General features: G+C 30.5%; 1 protein-coding gene across 1 annotated transcript; it reads right to left on the bottom strand.

Moving 5' to 3' along the window:
- Positions 1 to 12,340: 12,340 nt before the first annotated feature.
- On the bottom strand, positions 12,341 to 14,168 carry LOC122310409 (WRKY transcription factor 22). The gene is made up of 3 exons (XM_043124304.1): positions 13,534 to 14,168; positions 13,252 to 13,362; positions 12,341 to 13,135 (listed from the first exon to the last, which is right to left on the bottom strand). Exons 1-3 carry the CDS (start codon positions 13,950 to 13,952, stop codon positions 12,646 to 12,648), a joined length of 1,020 nt encoding a protein of 339 aa, XP_042980238.1. The 5' UTR covers positions 13,953 to 14,168; the 3' UTR covers positions 12,341 to 12,645.
- Between the last annotated feature and the right edge of the window lie 4,342 nt (positions 14,169 to 18,510).

Genomic DNA, 18,510 nt, shown 5'->3' with positions numbered 1-18,510 from the left:
CCTCTCTTCATGGACCGACCGGAAGCAACGTCAAAAAATCTCCTCTCTATAACTCCTCACTTCCCGCAAATCAGCTCTTATTTTTCTATTGAGCCACCACAGAAAAACATGAAGATGAAATCCATATCCTTGCTCTCGAAAGAAATAGAACCGGCCACGATAGAAGAGTCCAATCAACATGATGAGGGAAATAATGCTCAGGTGATCACCCCGGTACTGAATGAAATCATACCAGGCCAACAACTCTCTACAAACAGTCCAAATGAGGTTATAATTATTGACTCAGAACCATCTCATACCCCCCCATCTACGGATCTGCTCAACTGCACCTTTCCTCTGAAAAGAATGTTATTAGCAGAGAATAAGGAGGCTCCCAAGAGAAAGTCACAGCGACTGATAAAACTGGAAAATATTGAGTCAAACAAACAGGAAGCAAATGAAGCTCAGTCAAAAACAGAGGAAGCTATTTCAGCACTTACTCTCATGGCAATGCAAAACAGTTCAGGTGGAAAGGAAAAAAAATTCAAAGGAAAAGGAAAAGTGAATCCGTATTCTAGACCAGCAACTCAGACCCAGAAAAAGTCCAAGTCAGCTCTTGAGGCAAGCTCAAACATGCCTCCAAAGATTCCATGAGGACTTTAGTGTGGAATTGCCGAGGGCTTGCCCGACCCAAGGCAATTAGAACCCTAAGGGCTAGTATTAGATCACATAATTCGGATGTCATTTTCCTTTCGGAAACCTTAGTGTCGGATGACCGCACTAATTTTGTTGTTAATAGTCTTGGTTTCCATCTTTTTGCGCACTCGCCTGCTGTATGTAAAAAAGGGGGTTTGTTGTTGTTATGGCGTCCGGGAGTTGATCTAGAACCTGTGAATATTAATATAAATGCTATCTCTGTTCTTGTTTACTCTGATCCTTCACACCATCCTTGGTTGCTTACTTATGTATATAGTCCGGCTCACTCGAATCAAAAAGAAAAGTTTTGGAGTCACCTTGACTCTATCTATCAAAACTTTCCGGGTCCGTGGGCATGCATGGGAGATTTTAATGATCTGATAAATCAGACAGAAAAATATGGGGGCAGGCCAGTTCATATCAACCAGAATAGTGGTTTAAAAACACTAATGGACCGCAATGGACTTATAGACATCGGATTCACAGGGCCAAAGTTTACTTGGACAAACAACAGAAAAGGAGTTGCTCTTATTAAAGAAATATTAGATAGAGTCATTGTCAACCAAGAATGGAGACTTCTCTTTCCTGATGCTTCTCTGCAACACCTGGCTTCCTCAGCATCTGACCACCACCCCATTCTACTCAACACTTCAGCTAATTCGAGATATGCTTCATCCTTTAAATTTGAAGAATTCTGGACCAGGGAGCCGCTGAGCAAACAAATAATTCAAGAAGCGTGGAACTCAACCTTTCAAGGCAATCCTGCGTACATTCTATGCAAGAAAATAAGCTCAACAAAGGAAGCCTTAAAAAAGTGGAACAAAACTCATTTCGGGCGCATTCAGAATAACATCACCCAGACAGAAAAAGAATTGCTAGAAGTTCAAAGTAGCACGCCAACACCAAGGAATCAAGAGCTGGAGGTTGTATTGCAGAACAAAATTCACAAACTGAGAGCAAACGAGGAGATACTATGGAAGCAAAAATCCCGTATTACTTGGCTCACTTCAACGGATCTCAACACAAAATTCTATCACCTGACTACCACGATTCGCCGAAGGAGAAATGCTATTGAGTCAATCAAATTGGGGCCAGGTAATTGGTCTATGGACCCTTTAATCATTGAATCAGCTTTCATAGATTATTTTAAATCTGTATACATTTCATCAAAGCCTCAAATTCCGGAACAATTGGGTCAGTTATTCGAAAAGCAAATAACAGATGAAGAAAACAATATGCTCAGCAAAATCCCAGACGAAGCAGAAATTCTCAGTGCTCTCAGACAAATCCCAAACAACAAGGCTCCTGGCCCCGATGGCATGACAGCTCTTTTTTTCAAGCACTACTTGGACATCATAAAAGTGGAAGTTACTCGGGCAATCCAAAACTTCTTTCTAAGCGGAAAGCTGCTAAGACAGATGAACCACACAAATATTGCGCTGATCCCCAAATCATCTTGTCCAAGCTCCCCAAGCCATTACCGCCCTATTAGCCTCACAAATGTCAGTTATAAGATCATAACCAAAATCATGGCAAATCGACTAAAGAAGCTGCTTCCCAAAATAATTTCCCCTTTGCAAACAGCATTTGTCCCAGGAAGAAATATAAAAGAAAACACAATGATTGCACATGAGCTTTTCCATCTACTGAAAAAGAAATCCGGGAAAAAAGGTTTGATGGCCATAAAACTGGACATGGAAAAGGCTTTTGACAGAGTGGAATGGAACTTTCTTTTTGAAGTTATGAACCGCCTGGGCTTCAGCTTAAAATGGATTAACTTGATAAAGGAATGCATATCAACGGCTACATTCTCAGTGACGATCAATGGCTCACCAAGAGGATTCTTCAAAGCAGAGAGAGGCATAAGACAAGGAGACCCGATATCGCCTTTCCTTTTTACCTTAGTCACAGAAGCTCTATCCAGACTAATATTAAGAGCTGAAGCACAAAAAAAGATCGAAGGGATAAAATTAAGTAGAACCAGCCCGCCAGTCTCCCATCTACTCTTCGCAGACGACACAATCATTTTCGCAAAAGCTTCTGAAAAAAATGCAAAGGCAATAGCAGAATGTCTAGAAGAATATCAAAGCTGGTCAGGTCAAAAAATAAATCTCTCAAAATCATCCATTTTTATCACAAGGAATGCAAGCAACCAAGACAAAATCGACATCTCAAATTGGCTCCCTTATAAAGCTTCCTCGGCAAAAATGAAGTATTTGGGCCTTCCAACTTCCTTTAACAGAAGGAAAAAAGAAAATTACGCAGATCTGCTAAACAAAGTTAGACAAAAACTAGAAGGATGGAAAGCAAAACTCTTATCACAAGCAGGGCGAACAATGTTGATAAAATCAGTGGCAAGCTCCATTCCCTCTTATAGCATGTATACTTTCCAGATCCTAAAATCAGTATGCAAGACTCTAGATCAAATGCAAAAAAATTTTTGGTGGGGCTTCTCGAAAGATAAAGTTCACAATCTCACCCTGAAGTCATGGAAATCTATCTGTCTACCAAAAACAATGGGAGGACTGGGCATCAGATCAACAGAAAACATGAACAAGCCTCTCTTAGCAAAAACAGGTTGGGAGATAAGTGGATCAAAATCTGGAATATGGCATTCTATACTATCATCCAAATATCTAAAGAACACATCATTCTGGATGGCAAACCCAAAAAGTTCAGATTCTACAATGTGGAAAGGAATTCTAAAGACAAAAGATCTGCTTCTAAAAGGAAGATGCTTCCAAATCTCAAATGGTCAATCGGTCAATATTTGGCAAGATCCGTGGATTCCTACTTTAAAAGCTTACAAGCCTACTCCCATCAGGGATATGGATACCATACATCCCCTTGTCAAAGCCTCTGATCTTATCCAAAACCATCCAAAATCCTGGGATATGAGTAAATTGCAAAGCCTCTTTGATCAAACCAGCATAAGGGAAATCTTGAAGATCCCACTGTCTCAAACATCGCAAGGCGAAGATAAAGTAATATGGGCACTCAACCATAGTGGAAAATTATCAGTGAAGACAGCTTATCATGCACAAGTCGACTACCATGAATCGATTCACCAAAATCAAAACTCTCTTTTTAAGCCTTTGTGGAGTCTAAAAATTCATGACCGTCATAAGCTCCTCCTATGGAAAATACTGTGGAATATTTTACCAACTAAGGCAAAGATCAGTGAAAGAATTTCTCAGCAAGTCAACACGGAATGCACTTTCTGCAACCAGGAGGAGGAAACAACACTTCATCTATTTATTAAATGTCCTATTGTCAGAATACTATGGCAACAAGGTAGCTGGCCTTTAAATATAGAAAGACTGCCAATCCACTCCAGTGCAGATTGGATAAAAATGATCATCTATCTGGATAAACTCCTGGGCCTACAGGAGAATGAGATCCACCATTTCCAACTATATGCAGTCGTTCTTCTGGATCTTCTGTGGAAAAACCGAAATGAGAAAGTCCACAACACTTCAAACTTCTCCCTGGAAGAAATAAAGAAGCAGCTCGCCACAGTTTATGAAAGCTACAAAAACGCCTGGTCCTTTTGCTCTCTGACCAAAATCCCAGCTCTCAATTGGAACCCTCCTCCTCTTGGATCCTTCAGTATCTCCTTTGACGCAGCAGTGAGAAATGATTTTTCTGTAGCATCAGCAATTCAAAGAAATCACTTAGGTGATATACAGAAGATATACACAGAAAAAATCGCCTCTTCCATCTCGTTGGTAGCTGAAGCAAAAGCGGCCTTACTTGCAACTGTCATGGCCAGTAGTTCTTTCCAATCTAACTCAAGTTCAGTAACAATTGAAGGTGATGCTCAGTCAGTTTTTTCGGCTATTGATTGTAAAGATTCTACCCTTTTCTGGTCAATATCTCCCATTGTAGAAGACATCAGATCATATGCAGAAGATCGCCCATCTTGGAAATTTACCAAAATCCATCGATCTCAAAATCGATGTGCGCACTCAGTGGCGCAGTGGGCAGCTACGAACCTTGTGTTTGGTAACCTACCCATCTTTTCAATTCCTCATTGCTTTTTGTATCTGGACAGTGGAAAGGATACACCCCCTCTTCTGTAATTCTCTTTAATATATATTATAAGCTTGATTAGAAAAAAAAAAAAAAAAAAAAAAAAAAAAAAAAAAAAAAAAAAACATGATTCGTCTTAAACGTTGCAGTTATGTTAGGACACATGCATTTGGGAAAATGATTGTGACACAATTTATATATATATTCTTTTTTATAATTCTGTTTTAAATAGAGAGTATTTTTATAAAATAATAATCCTCTTATAACTATTTTATAAATTATTTTATAAAAATACTATCAATTTAAAATAAAATTGCAAAAATTTTAGGTAATATATTTTTATTTCACTCACATCTTATGATGAAATGACATGACATTGCTTAGCCTTTCGATTTTTTAACAAGAAATAAGAGAGATCCAAAAGTGAAGAGTAGTGTCAGATTTACATAGGGAGATAAAAAGTGTGGTATGTTGCATATTACTCTCTTCTGACTACGATGTGGTACTGATATTGCCTATTAACTTTTTATTTAAAAAAAAAAAAAAAAAAAAAAAGCGTAATATTTACATAGTGAGATAAGAATATGTGTGATAACTCATTATTGTTCTTCGCATATGCATTATTTGCTCCGTTCCTTTTCTTTTACTTCAATTCGTCACTTCTTCTTTCTTGCTTTTTATTCACATCGATTCGCTTCAATTTCTTAATTCTTTGGTTTGAAGGCCATATCTAAGTTTTTACCAGGAATTGGTTGGGGGTTTTCTGCCAATGTAGATGTTAACTGGGCCTAATTTTGCAATTTAATTTTTCTATTGATTGTAGGGTTAATTGTAAAATGAGAAGTCGAAATCTACATTTGTGTGTTTATTTTTGTGAGATTCATTTATGGATGACATATTTCTCTTATAAAATTAGTATCCAAGTTTCTATTTTTTGCAATTTGAAATTTCAGTTTCTAATTTTTACAAAATCAATTCATGAGATTTTTCATTTTTACAATATGAGGCTTCTATCAATAACCCTAATCAATCCAAAACAAAAAAAAAAAAAAAAAAAAAATCACAAAGAGGATTACCAATAACAAGAAATTCACAAGCTTCGAAGCATTAGAAACATGATACTATTTGAGAAGATTATTCCAGACTCAGCAAAAGCATAATTCACTCCATGGATCATATCCTCGATCGTGTTTCCTAGGGTTGTTGATAATCTCCTCCATCATCTCTTTATAGACATCACAAAAGATTCTTTTGAAATCAGGAAGCCTCTGGTTGAGCTCATATACCATGGAACTGGTTTTCAAAATTCCATCATTGTTTATTTCATTAAGGCATTCTCCATTTCTGCTATTGTATAGCCACAAGTACTAAGGAGCGTTAAAAAATTAATAGAAGGTCACGTGTCAGTTTCTTATTAGTTAACACATGGCATCAATATCCACATTAGCCAACTCAAAGCTAATTTGGACTAATACCACATGACAACCTTTCCATTAATTTTCTAATTGGAAATGGATAGAAGACTTGAATTACAAAAATGTAAAATCTTAAGTACGGATTTTTTAAAAATTAAAAACTCAATCTTCAAATTGCAAAAGCATATAAACTCTAAGTACATATTTTGCGGTTAACCCTTAATTTTATTAATGATATTGTAAAGTATAGGAAGATGAGTTTGTTGTTATAACCATCCGCTTATAAGATAGTGGCAATTGGAAAATCATCCCGTATGGTTGGAAGTAGTCCTAACCGGGTGGATAAGGAGAATACAAATATAAAGTAATTGATTTGGCCAATACACATCTGTAAAGTATGTAAAAGAATACGTAAAAATGATTGAATATATAAATTTTTTATAAATAATAATGTGTATATGCTTTGTAAACTAGAGTGGAAAAAAATTAAAAATAGAGAATTTAGTATTAAAACAAGTTGTGGTTGGCACTTTTCTCACAATAGATTCCTTTGCCTTCAAATTTAAACACACTAAATTTTTTTGATACTTTACTCTTTAAGATATAATAACAACGATTTGAGATGAAAACTCTTAACCATAAATTCAGGAGAATTACAATTCTATCAATACGGCTCGTTAATGAACACTTGTCGTTTTGATACCTTGCGGTAGGCATATGTGGCTATAGATACATCACTACAAAAATAATCCTTCTTTCACTATTTCATCGTCAGATTGATGTAATAATATTCATAATGGTTTAGCATCCTTCTTTCCTACGCATTCCTTTTAATTTGCGGTCAGAATTAAAAGTCTATTAAGGTGACAATGTTAGGCCCATAAAGAAAGGTGATTTTTGCACTGTACTGATCATGTAAATTTTTAAACATTTTTTAGACCTTTTTAGATATTTTGAAAAAAAAATCACAAATTCATTAAAAAAATATTCCTTAATTATAAAATATAAAAAATTAAAAAAAAAAAAACCCACACCATTTTCTTAAAAAAAAACTATATAGATAATGGATTCCATTTAATTTGTTGGGTGAGGGACATGATGTCACACCATTTTCTAAAAAAAAACAGTCCCTTTTAGAAAATTAAAAAAATAAAATAAAATTCTTGGCCCTTCCCAAAAGATTTATAATAATAATATTTTCTTTTTGAAAATTTCATAATATTTTTTTAGTTCTCTTCCTTCTCCTTTATGCGCATGCCTTTTTTTTTCCTTATTGAGCTCCGTTTAACATTTTACCTTAGAACAATAATCGTGTGATTTTTCATTAAAGGGAAGAAATTCATATCATATATGTATAATTTGTGATATTTTGTTATTGTAATCTGTGTTATATATTAATATATTAATAATGAAAATTGGATTATATATATTTATAATGCTTTTTTAGATTGCATATAAATTAGCATAATATACGTTGAGAAAGGAATATATAAAAATATCAAATTATTATTATATATATATATACTAACTCAGCCCTTAAAAATATATTAATGGATGTTTGATTGACGATTAGATATTGATTTGATTCTAATAATATCCTCTAAAATCATAACATGAGATGAGATTAAAAAGTATTCTCTCTATAGCTGGTATATAATATCATAAAATTTGCATATATTTTTCTTTAAATTATAAAATCCATTTAGATTAAAAAGTTACAAAACATATTACCTCTTGTTTAGATATTAAAATAAGATGAGAAATTTGTGAAAAATAGTAAAGTAATTTGTAAATAGTAGTAAAACAGATTGAATTAAGATGATTTATGAAATTTTGAAAAAAGGAAAAGAAAAAAATTAAATAAAAATATTATAAAATTAAATATTGTTATAATATAAATTTTTAATATTATTTTTATTTTAAAATTTAAAAAATTTGAATTATTTTTGTTTTTTTAAAAAAATTTTAAAAAGAATTATAATAATTAAATAATAATTAGATAAAAAATTAAATTAAAAATTAGTTTTATTTGAGTGATGTTTGTGTCGAAATCACCAAAGATGATGATCCCAACCCCCTTTCAATTTAGAGTAGGTCTAGGCCTAGACTAGCCGTTTTGACCAAAATTAAATAGTTGTAGATATAAAACAACATCTTTTATAATTTTTTTTGTATTTATATTTTAAGTAAAATAAAATTATTTTTATAAAAATATTATTTATTTAAAATATAATTATATAAAAATTTATATGTCTTTTATCTTTCAAGCAATCAAGATCATGCCAGAGCGGTCCAATAAAAAGATCAAAATCAAAAGTCGTCTTCGTACACTTGCCATTATTCTTAAGGAAAAATTTTCTTTGTCATTTTTATACTTTACATATTATATTTATTTTAATTTTTTTATTTTTATATAATAAATATATAGTGTGTGAATGATAAATAGAATAATTTAATTAGTTTAATAAAAATAAAATAAAATAATAAATAATAAATAATAAAAAATAATATTTTAATATATAAAATATATAATATGAGATGATACGTAGCATCTCTCTATTCCTAATCCGTCAAAATTGACTTCTAAAGATCGTCCAAAGATATAAAATTAAATGCAGGAAAAGTCCAGCAGCAGCACCTAGAGTCTCGGAGACGCCCTCTTTAGCTGATATTGATGAAATTGTATAGAAAAGAACTATAGCTATTCCAAATTAATATTTTATTATTTTTTGTTTCACATTCATTCCACATTTTAAATTATTATATAATAGATATGAAATTTTTATAAATTATATATATGAGATTTTTATTGACATATGAGATTATTATATTATAAATTATTAGATTATGAAAATGAAAATAAATATGATTATTAGAGGTTATTGAAAATTATGAAAATAAAATAAAAAAATAATTAAAAATATAAATTAATTAAAGAAATATAAATTATAAAAAATAATAATATTTTATTATTATAGACAATGTGATAGCTAATTTAATAAAGATTTTAAGTGTCGAATGATTAGTTAAAAGTTAAAAAGTTACATATTCTTCAAATTTTGAAGATTAAGATGACCAATCTAATGCCAATGCTCTTAGAGCATTGTTATTGGATTATGCATATGTAAATGATATTTTTTATGAATATAAGATGAATTTAAATTTTGACTATTTCATCTACATAAATCTCCACATTAGAATAATTTTTTTTATTATATAACAATAAAATAATATAAGATAAATTTGACTTTGACTATTCAAATTACATCTCCATATTAGATTATCTATTTATTTATTATATAATAATGAGTAATTAATAATTTAAAAAATATTTAATTTTTTTAATTTTTAATTTTTTTATTTTATCATATTTTAATTATTAATTATTAATTTTTTTTATTTTATCATGTTTTACTATTTAATTTAAAGAAACTAAGGGAAGTTTGTGAATATAGATGGAGAGAAGAGAGTGAGTGTTATAAAAAAAATAATAAAATAAATATTTAATGTGTGTACAATAACTATTAAATTTGGTTTTGGTTTTAGAATTACTGTAGCTAAAAGCTATTGTAGCTACCATTTGCCTAATCTAATGTGGACAATTTTATTGTCCTAATGGCTAAAAAGTATAACATTTTTACATTTAGATATTCCAATTAGAGTACTCTTAGGTCTTGTTTGGACACTAGAGGTTGTTTAGATAATTCGATGAGATAAGATATTTTTTATAAAAGTTAAATAAAATATTGTTGGAATATTATTTTTTAATATTACTATTATTTTTATATTTAAAAAAGTTGAATTGAGATTTGAAAAAAATTGAATTATTTATTATATTTTGTGTGAGAATTTGAAAAAGTTATAAATATAAGATGAGAAGGGTTGAGAGTATATTAGAATTCTGTTAATCGTAATAAAATAGTTTAAGTTAAGATATTTTATTGAATTGTGGGAAAAAAGAGAGTGAAAAAGTTTAAATAAAAATATAATAAAGTTAGAAAATTTTTTAATATTATTTTTGTTTTTAAATTTGAAAAAATTATATTGATATTTGTGTGTTCTTTGAAAGTAAGGAGAAATTATATTGTTTTTTATGTTTGAATAATAATTAGATGAAAAATTTAAAAATTGAAAAGTATTTTATGTTTAAATAATATTTGAGAAGAAAAATATGAGAAATTTCTCATCTCATCTTCTTACCCAAACATGCCCTCCATAAAAACTCCAAGTTGATCATGATCATTGATCTATGAAAAATATCTATAGAATAATTTTATAAGATTTTTTTTTTTTTTTTTAATTTTTCTGTCTAGAGTGAGTTGGAGCAAGTTTATTACAAAGTTACGTCTTTGGATTTAGATGCAGTATAGTTTTTATACGAACTCTCTTAGAGTGAAAAAGAAATTGTCATATAATGGAAAAAGATTTTCTAAAATTCTTGTCCAAAGCTTAACGGTCTCGTGTGGGGAGAGAGTAAGACATGAATTGGGTAGAATGATATTTATGAATTGATGTTTGTATAAGTATTTCAGAAAGTATTAAACGAATAATAAATAATATATATACATATAATTCCCTTCATTTACGCTATTAAATACTTAATAAATACTATAAAGCTTACTTTAATAATCTATTTCACTATAATAAAAATTCTAGGATATTCAAATCCTAAATTTTTAAGCATATTAAAAGCACATACTTTTTCTTAATAATAATATGTTAATCTTAAAAAAATATATTGTTTTTCCGCGTACTCAAATGAGGCAATTTGGCAATTTAAAGGTATTGTGTTATCTAGATTGGGTAGAAGTAAATCTCTATGGTTACTTCTTTAAAACATATATTTTTTTTAATAGAGTTTTTGGTACTTAATTACAATTTTAGTGTGTCTACACATTACTTCTTGTGAAATCTATTATAATTATTAAAAAAAAAAAAGTTAAACATTAATCATCATCATGAGATTTCCTTTAAGAGTAATGCTAAATACAATCCTAAAATGTGTTAGTGCCACACAATTATTTTAAAAATGAGTGAAAATTATTATTAAAAATTTAGTTTTTATAACGTGGGTCTCGTATTTACTCACTTCTTTAAAAATAATTAGATAATATTTACGTATTCAATGATTGTAAAAAGAATTGCTGATAATTGTTTTGCTCTTTAGTAAGATTATATTAATCTTCTAAAGAAGCGTCATTTCCTTATGTATATTCAAGTTCCACCGACTGTTTAGTGGTATTGTGGTAGTTTAATTAGTTTTATGTGAATCAATCGAACTTGTCTTCTTTTTCATTTCATGAGCCACATTAAACGTAAAGAAAAAAAAGAAGCTATTTTCGTAATTAAGAGGCTACAAGAGAGTGTTATCGTAAAATTTCCGCACTTTATCATATTCCAGAGTTAATAATGACTACTCGAGAATAATGGTAGTAGAGAGAGAGAGGAGAGGCTCACATATGAAAAGAATAAATTATAATATTTATTAATTATTTAATTATTTTACAGATATTAATAAAATAATAACTCTATTTATAAAACTTTTACACCACACACCTTCTGTTACTAAAACTATAGTATCTATTTTATGGGTTGATTTTTCTTTGCAGGTCCTTAATAAAGAGGAGGTATTTGGGAGTTATCAAGACAATCAACTCACCCCACCCCTTTTTAGATAAGTTTTACTATATATAAGTAAAATCGCGTACTAATCTGCATATCAATACTGATTCTTTCATATTTAAAATTTAAATTAATACTGTTTTTAATAAAATCTACTTTTTGATCAATTATAATAAATTGATATACATATTAATACATAAATGTATTTACAATTAGACTTTTTCTTTTTAGATATAAAAATGTTATATCTACCTAGAGTTGGTCCTGACATGGTCCTGACAATTTTTTTTTTTAAATTTAATGATTAAGAAAGTATCTTTTAAAAAAAAAAAATACACTTATCAAAACATTTTTTCGAAACATTCTTTCGATGACTGTTGTGCCGCTCTTTTATATAATCAAGACAACATTAAAATCATGGATATGTTATAAACCTAATCCAATGTCTACCAAATCTCTTCATCATGGGCACACATACACATATATAATTGTGTATCATTCAAATATGATTTTGGGGGACGAAGTTACACAAAATTGACAATCAATCAAAACCAAACACAAGAAAAAATCAACAACACAAAAAGAAAAAGGTGGTATCAAAGTAACAAAGCGAATCCAATTAATCAAAGTTAACAAAGGGAATCAACTAATCACTAAATTCTACTTTGGCCAAAAAGATGAGCAATTATGTATGTAGCTACCCAACTTCTCATCCCCAGAGTCTCTCTAAGACACAGAATAACTCCTTTTCCCCCTACACCTAGCTCACTAAAGCATTGTCAAATTAAGATTCCACCAAAACGTTACAAAATATTAACTCTTCTCTCTCTCTCTCTCTCTCTCTCTAAACGGTGTGTATCATAAAAAGCATAATCCATTTCACATTTTGACATTTGCCAAGTCAGCCGGCATTGTTGGCCACCCAGTTGGGAAGAGCAAAGGTTGCCGGCAGGTGATCGGAGAAACAGTCTTCGGAGGCCGGACCGACGAGCCCCTCCAAACCCTCAAAGAAATCATCGCTCAGAACCACGTCCGATATCCCAAACTCGTCTTCTTCCTCGTCCTCGACCATGTCCTCCCTCTCTTCTCTACTTTCTTCCTTGCTGTCAGTGGTTGTACTCTGGGGTAGACCAAGCTCGTCCTCCATGGAAGTTGCCGGCGAAGAGGGCTTGGTTGAGTTGGGTTTTTTGGAGTCGTCGGAGGAGGCGGGGACCGTTTGGTTCGGGAAAGGCTTCTGTCGTGTGGATCCGGCGAGTGAGTTTCGGTGCGTGGGTGCAGGGTGGTTGTGCTCAGCTGTGTACGTGACTATGAACATTCCCGGGTCGGACCGGTTCCTCTCCACTTGTTTCCGGGCCAAGCATCCCTTCGAGCTGCTACATCTATAATAGCCCCTATTATTCAAAGAAGAATATCAACAAACAAAAAAATTAAGTTAAATTAATGTAAATAACAGTTTCCTGGAAGATGAATTATTTGAAAAATAAGGGTGAGATTTGAAGAGACCAACCTCGGATATGGGGAGCCTTTGATGGGTTTTTGACCATATTTACGCCAAGCCCAAATATCTGAAGAGAGACGCTCTGCTGGTACTTGGCAAACCTTCTTTAGCAAGTTCTTCCTGAAACAGAAAAATTTAGGAATTATCAACCAGAGATCATATTTTCACAAAATGGAAAATTATATATTACTCTCAATCAAAGAGTAGATATTGAAAAGTGAGATTTTTTTTTTTTTTTTTTCTTTACAAATCTCAGTTTTTTGGTTAACGATTAGGATCGAAATTAATTACCTTCTTTTGGACCTCTGGCTGGTCCCAGAACCGGCTTGAGACTGCTTAGGCAATTGTTGCTGATGCTGCGGATGCGGCTGCTGTGTTTGGGCTTTGGATGTTGCAGTGAGAGAGGAAAGGGAAGAGAAGGGCGAGATGGGTGAGGTTTGGGGAGAGAGAGGCTGGGGTTTGGGGAAGAAAGGCTTGTAAAGCTCATGCAATTCCTCAGAAACATATCTTGCTTCAAAAGGATCTGGGAAAGAGAGAAGCTGGCTGGTTTGTTCACCAACGCCACCAAAATCAGAAAACCAGGAATTTGAATGAAAATTTCCCAGAAAAGAAGCAGTAGTGGTGGTGGCGGCGGCTGTAGAGGAGGACGAGGTGGCGCCGGTGGAGGCACAGCCTCTGACCACAGCTTGAAGATCCCAATCTTCCTCCATAGTCTAGACAAAGCCTGTGAATCTGTACCTTTGTCTCTGCTAAAGCTGTTTGAGGAAAGACGAAGAGAGAGAGAAGAGAGGGACAAAACAAGGCGCTGACTTTTGGAGGAGAGAGAATGGAAAGGAAAGAAAGAAAAGGCTATGAGAGTGTAACGAGGGGAAGAAAGTATTATATAAAGACATGTTTATATAGAGAGAGAGAGAGAGAAGAAAAAGTGGGTTTCTACAAGGGGCTAGAGAGAGAAAGAGAGAGAGAAAAAAGGGGGGGGGGGGTTGTGTGTCAGACAGAGGGCAATTTGGCATCTCTATGCTTATCTTTTGTGCCTTATTTTTCTTTAAAACATAAAAAACTGGTTGGGGTTGACTTGTGAAAATGTCAAAGCTGGGATGTCTGGAATGCTGAATTCGGACGAGAAAATTTCCTCAGACGCGCTTTTCCTTCGTAAAGTGCTTGTGCTAATATGCTGTCTCGAGAGTTTTACCGACAAAGAGAGAGAGAGAGAGAAAAGGGCAGATGAAAGAGTGGAGGCCACCGAAAATTTTTTTTGGGTGCTCTCATCAAAACCATGAGATGCTGAATTAGTGGGTTGGTAACGACTACGTGCCTCACGCGCTTTCTTCCAACGTGTTGGAATCTTTTTCTTTTCTTTTCATGATGTAATAAGGAATTTAAGATGATTTTCCCACCGTTTTGAATCCATTTTTTTATTCATTTAATTACATGTCATATTTTTTTATATAATTAGAATATTTTATAGATTATTTTTGTAAAATTTTATTAATAAATTGGCATAGATAACACATCTGATAAAATATTTACATACTATAATCTAATTTAAAAGATAATATTAAAAATTTAAATCTTAAAAATCAAATCATCCAATCTTATCATTTAAATAATTTTAATTATATATTCTAAATACGATTTAGATAATAGAGTAAAAAGAGAAATTACCGCATAAATTATATTTAAATACATCTCACTATATTTATTGTTTATACTATATTAAATATTCAATAAATATTATATAATTTACTTTATACATTTATTTCTCTTTGTTTTTAAATCTTTAGGAACAAATAAGAAGACTAGAAATATAGATAAGTGTTTATTCTTTTCATCATTATTTGATTTTGAAGTTGAATAAGCGGTTATTTTATTTTATTTTATTTTTTATTAGAATTAAGATAAAGTAATCAAACCCATTTTTATCATAAATTAATCATCAATTTTAATTTTCACATAAAGAAAAAAAACTCCCATCTTTTAGATGTTTGATTGTGGAGTATTCAATTCACGAAAACAAGCACATTCTAAAAAATCACATTCACTAAAGATTTCCTTTACTCAAAATAGTTGTTAATGAACTTAAATTTGACATGAAATTGATATTTGGCAAGCCATTTTACGGAAAGAATATTAAAAAAATAATATTATAATACCCTAAAATGAGAATAATTCAATCAACTCCAATTACGCAAAATCTGCACTAAAGATCAAACCCATTTTGGGAAACAAATCAATCTCATTCTCACACATGCCGCCATGTGGCCACTGTAGCCGGCGAGTCCCATTTTTCTCTCTACTCGAGTAAGTAAGAATCGAATCCGCAAAAATTGCAGTCAGAATTTTTCGGGGTGATCAAACGACTGAGGGAGTGAGTGTTCACACTGGGAGACGATGGAGGGCCTGGATCGACGGTGTAGGACTTAATCGTGAGGTTCGGTGACAGCTTGCAGATTTGTGGGCCGTCCGTCCATTTTTGGAAGAATAATCGACGTTTCTCTCGACTCTGGGGACCGGTCCCGGGTGCATTAGCCCCGGTTGTACCCGACGTTGCTTTAAAAATCTCAGTTCTCAAATAAGATAAATGATATTTATAATAATAAAGTATATAATGTTGTATATTTAAAAAAAAAATTAAACTAATACAATATTTATAAGAAAATAATTAATTTTTAATAATAAATTTTATTATTTTTAAAATAATTACGAAACATTTATATAATTTATAATTATATCTAATATTATTCTTTAAATAAAAATATTTATATTGGACATCAACTCAGGCGTCTTTTTCGAAAGAAAAGATTTTGATTACGTGGCAATTCTCTGACCTTTTTATGATATGGTTGAATTTGGATACTGGAATAAAATTTTGTCGTAGCGTTCACTTGTGCAATTGGCACTATTAGATAATTTGTCTCGTCTAAAATTTGGTTTAAAAAATACATTTTATTTCAATTTTTTTAATTTTTACCCATTTTTTAAAATAATAAATCTATTCTTCATTTTAATTTTTATCATCCTCTTATCATTCCATGATATGATATTATATAATTAATTTATAAGTAAAATATAATAAATAATTTTTAATTATTTAATATAATATCATAAAATGATGAGAATTATGATGATGAGTAATATTATTCTAAAAACCACATACATCTCATTCCTTAATATTTATTTTTTTACAATTCTTTTATTACTTTTTTCTCTCATTTCCATTTACAAAACTTAACTATTTAATATTTTATATTTTGTCTAATGTTTTGAACTATTACTCTCTAGCGAAAATTTTAAACAAAATTTAAATTATTTTTTGTGGGTACAGTAATATTTTTAAGTTTCCTTTTTATATTTTCGTAATTATTTAAATTATTTTTAAAATTAGTACTTAAAACTATAATAAATGTGAAAATGAGAGAGAATGTATATGATTATAAGAAGAATTTATTTTATTTATTAGAATAAAATATTAATAAAAAATAATTTATGGATGAATATTAATTTTCATATTTAAGGAGTTACTATTTATATTCTAAGATCTTTCTCTACAATAGGAAACCGGAAGAAGATGAGTTTTTATTAAAAAAAATAATAATAATTATTTTTTCTAAAATTTAGGAAATTAGGAACTTTAGACATCTGGATGGATGCTCTTATTAATGACAAGGGCTGTTTTATTTTAAAGTCATTTTAATTTTTTTATTTAAAAAAATTAAAAAGAAAAAGAAAGAAACATGATTATGAAAAATGAAGAAAAAAAAAACTTTTAAAAGGGGCATCAAATAATTGGTGCGCCGCGGTGCTAGTGAACTCGGGCCGCATTCTCTAGCAACACTCTAATTGAAAAAGTTTTGTTATATATAAATACAGTCGCATACTAATTTATATATCAATATTGATTTATTTATACTTAAAATTTAAATTAACACTGTTTTCAATAAAATCTACTTTTTGACTAATCACATCACATTAATACACAATTGTACTTGCAATTATATTTTTCCAATTAAAAAGATTCGCAGTGTTAAAAGCACAAGTGGCTTTAACATTCTATTTTATATTTTTATAAACCTCATGCAATTTTTTTTTTAAAGTAATACAATATGTTATTAAAAAATTAATTTTTTATGTTACTTTTATATTTATTAATTTTTTCGTAAGTTGTGTGCAACTAGGGCGGTAAGAGAACCGGATTGAATCGAAAAAAGGGTATGGACCGAGTTGATAGTTTAATTGGTCGAGCTCGAAGTGTGGTTTTTTCAAATCGGACTAGACCATAACTTATCGAATCTATACATGTATATTTTTTTTATTTTATATATAATATATTATTTTATACAGTATGTATAAGTTAATAATATAATTTTTATTCAAAGGATCATCATTGACCATATATATAATAAAATTATTTAATATTCATTAACTATATATAAAATATAAAGAGATTACTTGGTTTCATTAATCATATATATAATGTAAAAAATGTTCATGGGTTGAATTAGACCAGATGGACCAACCAAACTGATAGCTAATGGTCCGGTCTAGCAAAATTGAGAGGCCAAAATTTTCAATTCACAACTCCCCTCGGACCAGACCAATTATACACCTATGTGCAGTGCTTGCATTATTCAATTCGGAACTCACATGAAAAAATAAATTTTTTAATGGTGAACCCTACATTTTTCAAAGAGAGTGGACGAGATTTGCACACCCTAACACTATATCTAGTATTATTAAATTATATATTCACTCCCTATTTATTTTTTTAGAAAAATGTTTGAGTTATAAAAAAATATTTTAAATAAAATTTATATATTGAAGTGATTTAATTTGATATCTTAGATTTTCAAATTTTTTATATTAAAAAATAGATCTAATGTATTACATTAAATTATATCAAGTTATAAATTATTTTAATAAGATCTTTTTAGACGTAGGATTTCAATATTTTACTTAAATATTTTTATACTTCTTTTCACGACTCACATTTTTATTTGCGAAAGACTTCTTTTTTTACCTAATTGTAGCATTTTCCAAATTTATTCTACTTTAATTTGAGGATAATTTTTTGACAATTATATATGTTTCCTAATAATCGGCTTAATGTGATGGTTAGTACTTATACTTTGCAACATAAAATGTTTTACAATTGACCCTACCATATCATACCATATGAATTTGTAAGTTTTTTTTAATTAGATTTTTATATAGACTATGTTAAAAAAATATTATATTTTCCTACAATGATATGTTTAAAATATTTTCAAA

This window comes from Carya illinoinensis, chromosome 1 (assembly GCF_018687715.1).
Source record: "Carya illinoinensis cultivar Pawnee chromosome 1, C.illinoinensisPawnee_v1, whole genome shotgun sequence".
NCBI classification, from domain to species: Eukaryota; Viridiplantae; Streptophyta; class Magnoliopsida; order Fagales; family Juglandaceae; genus Carya; species Carya illinoinensis.
The sequence above is the reverse complement of the archived record's forward strand: the minus strand, read 5'-3'. Positions and strand labels throughout refer to the sequence as shown.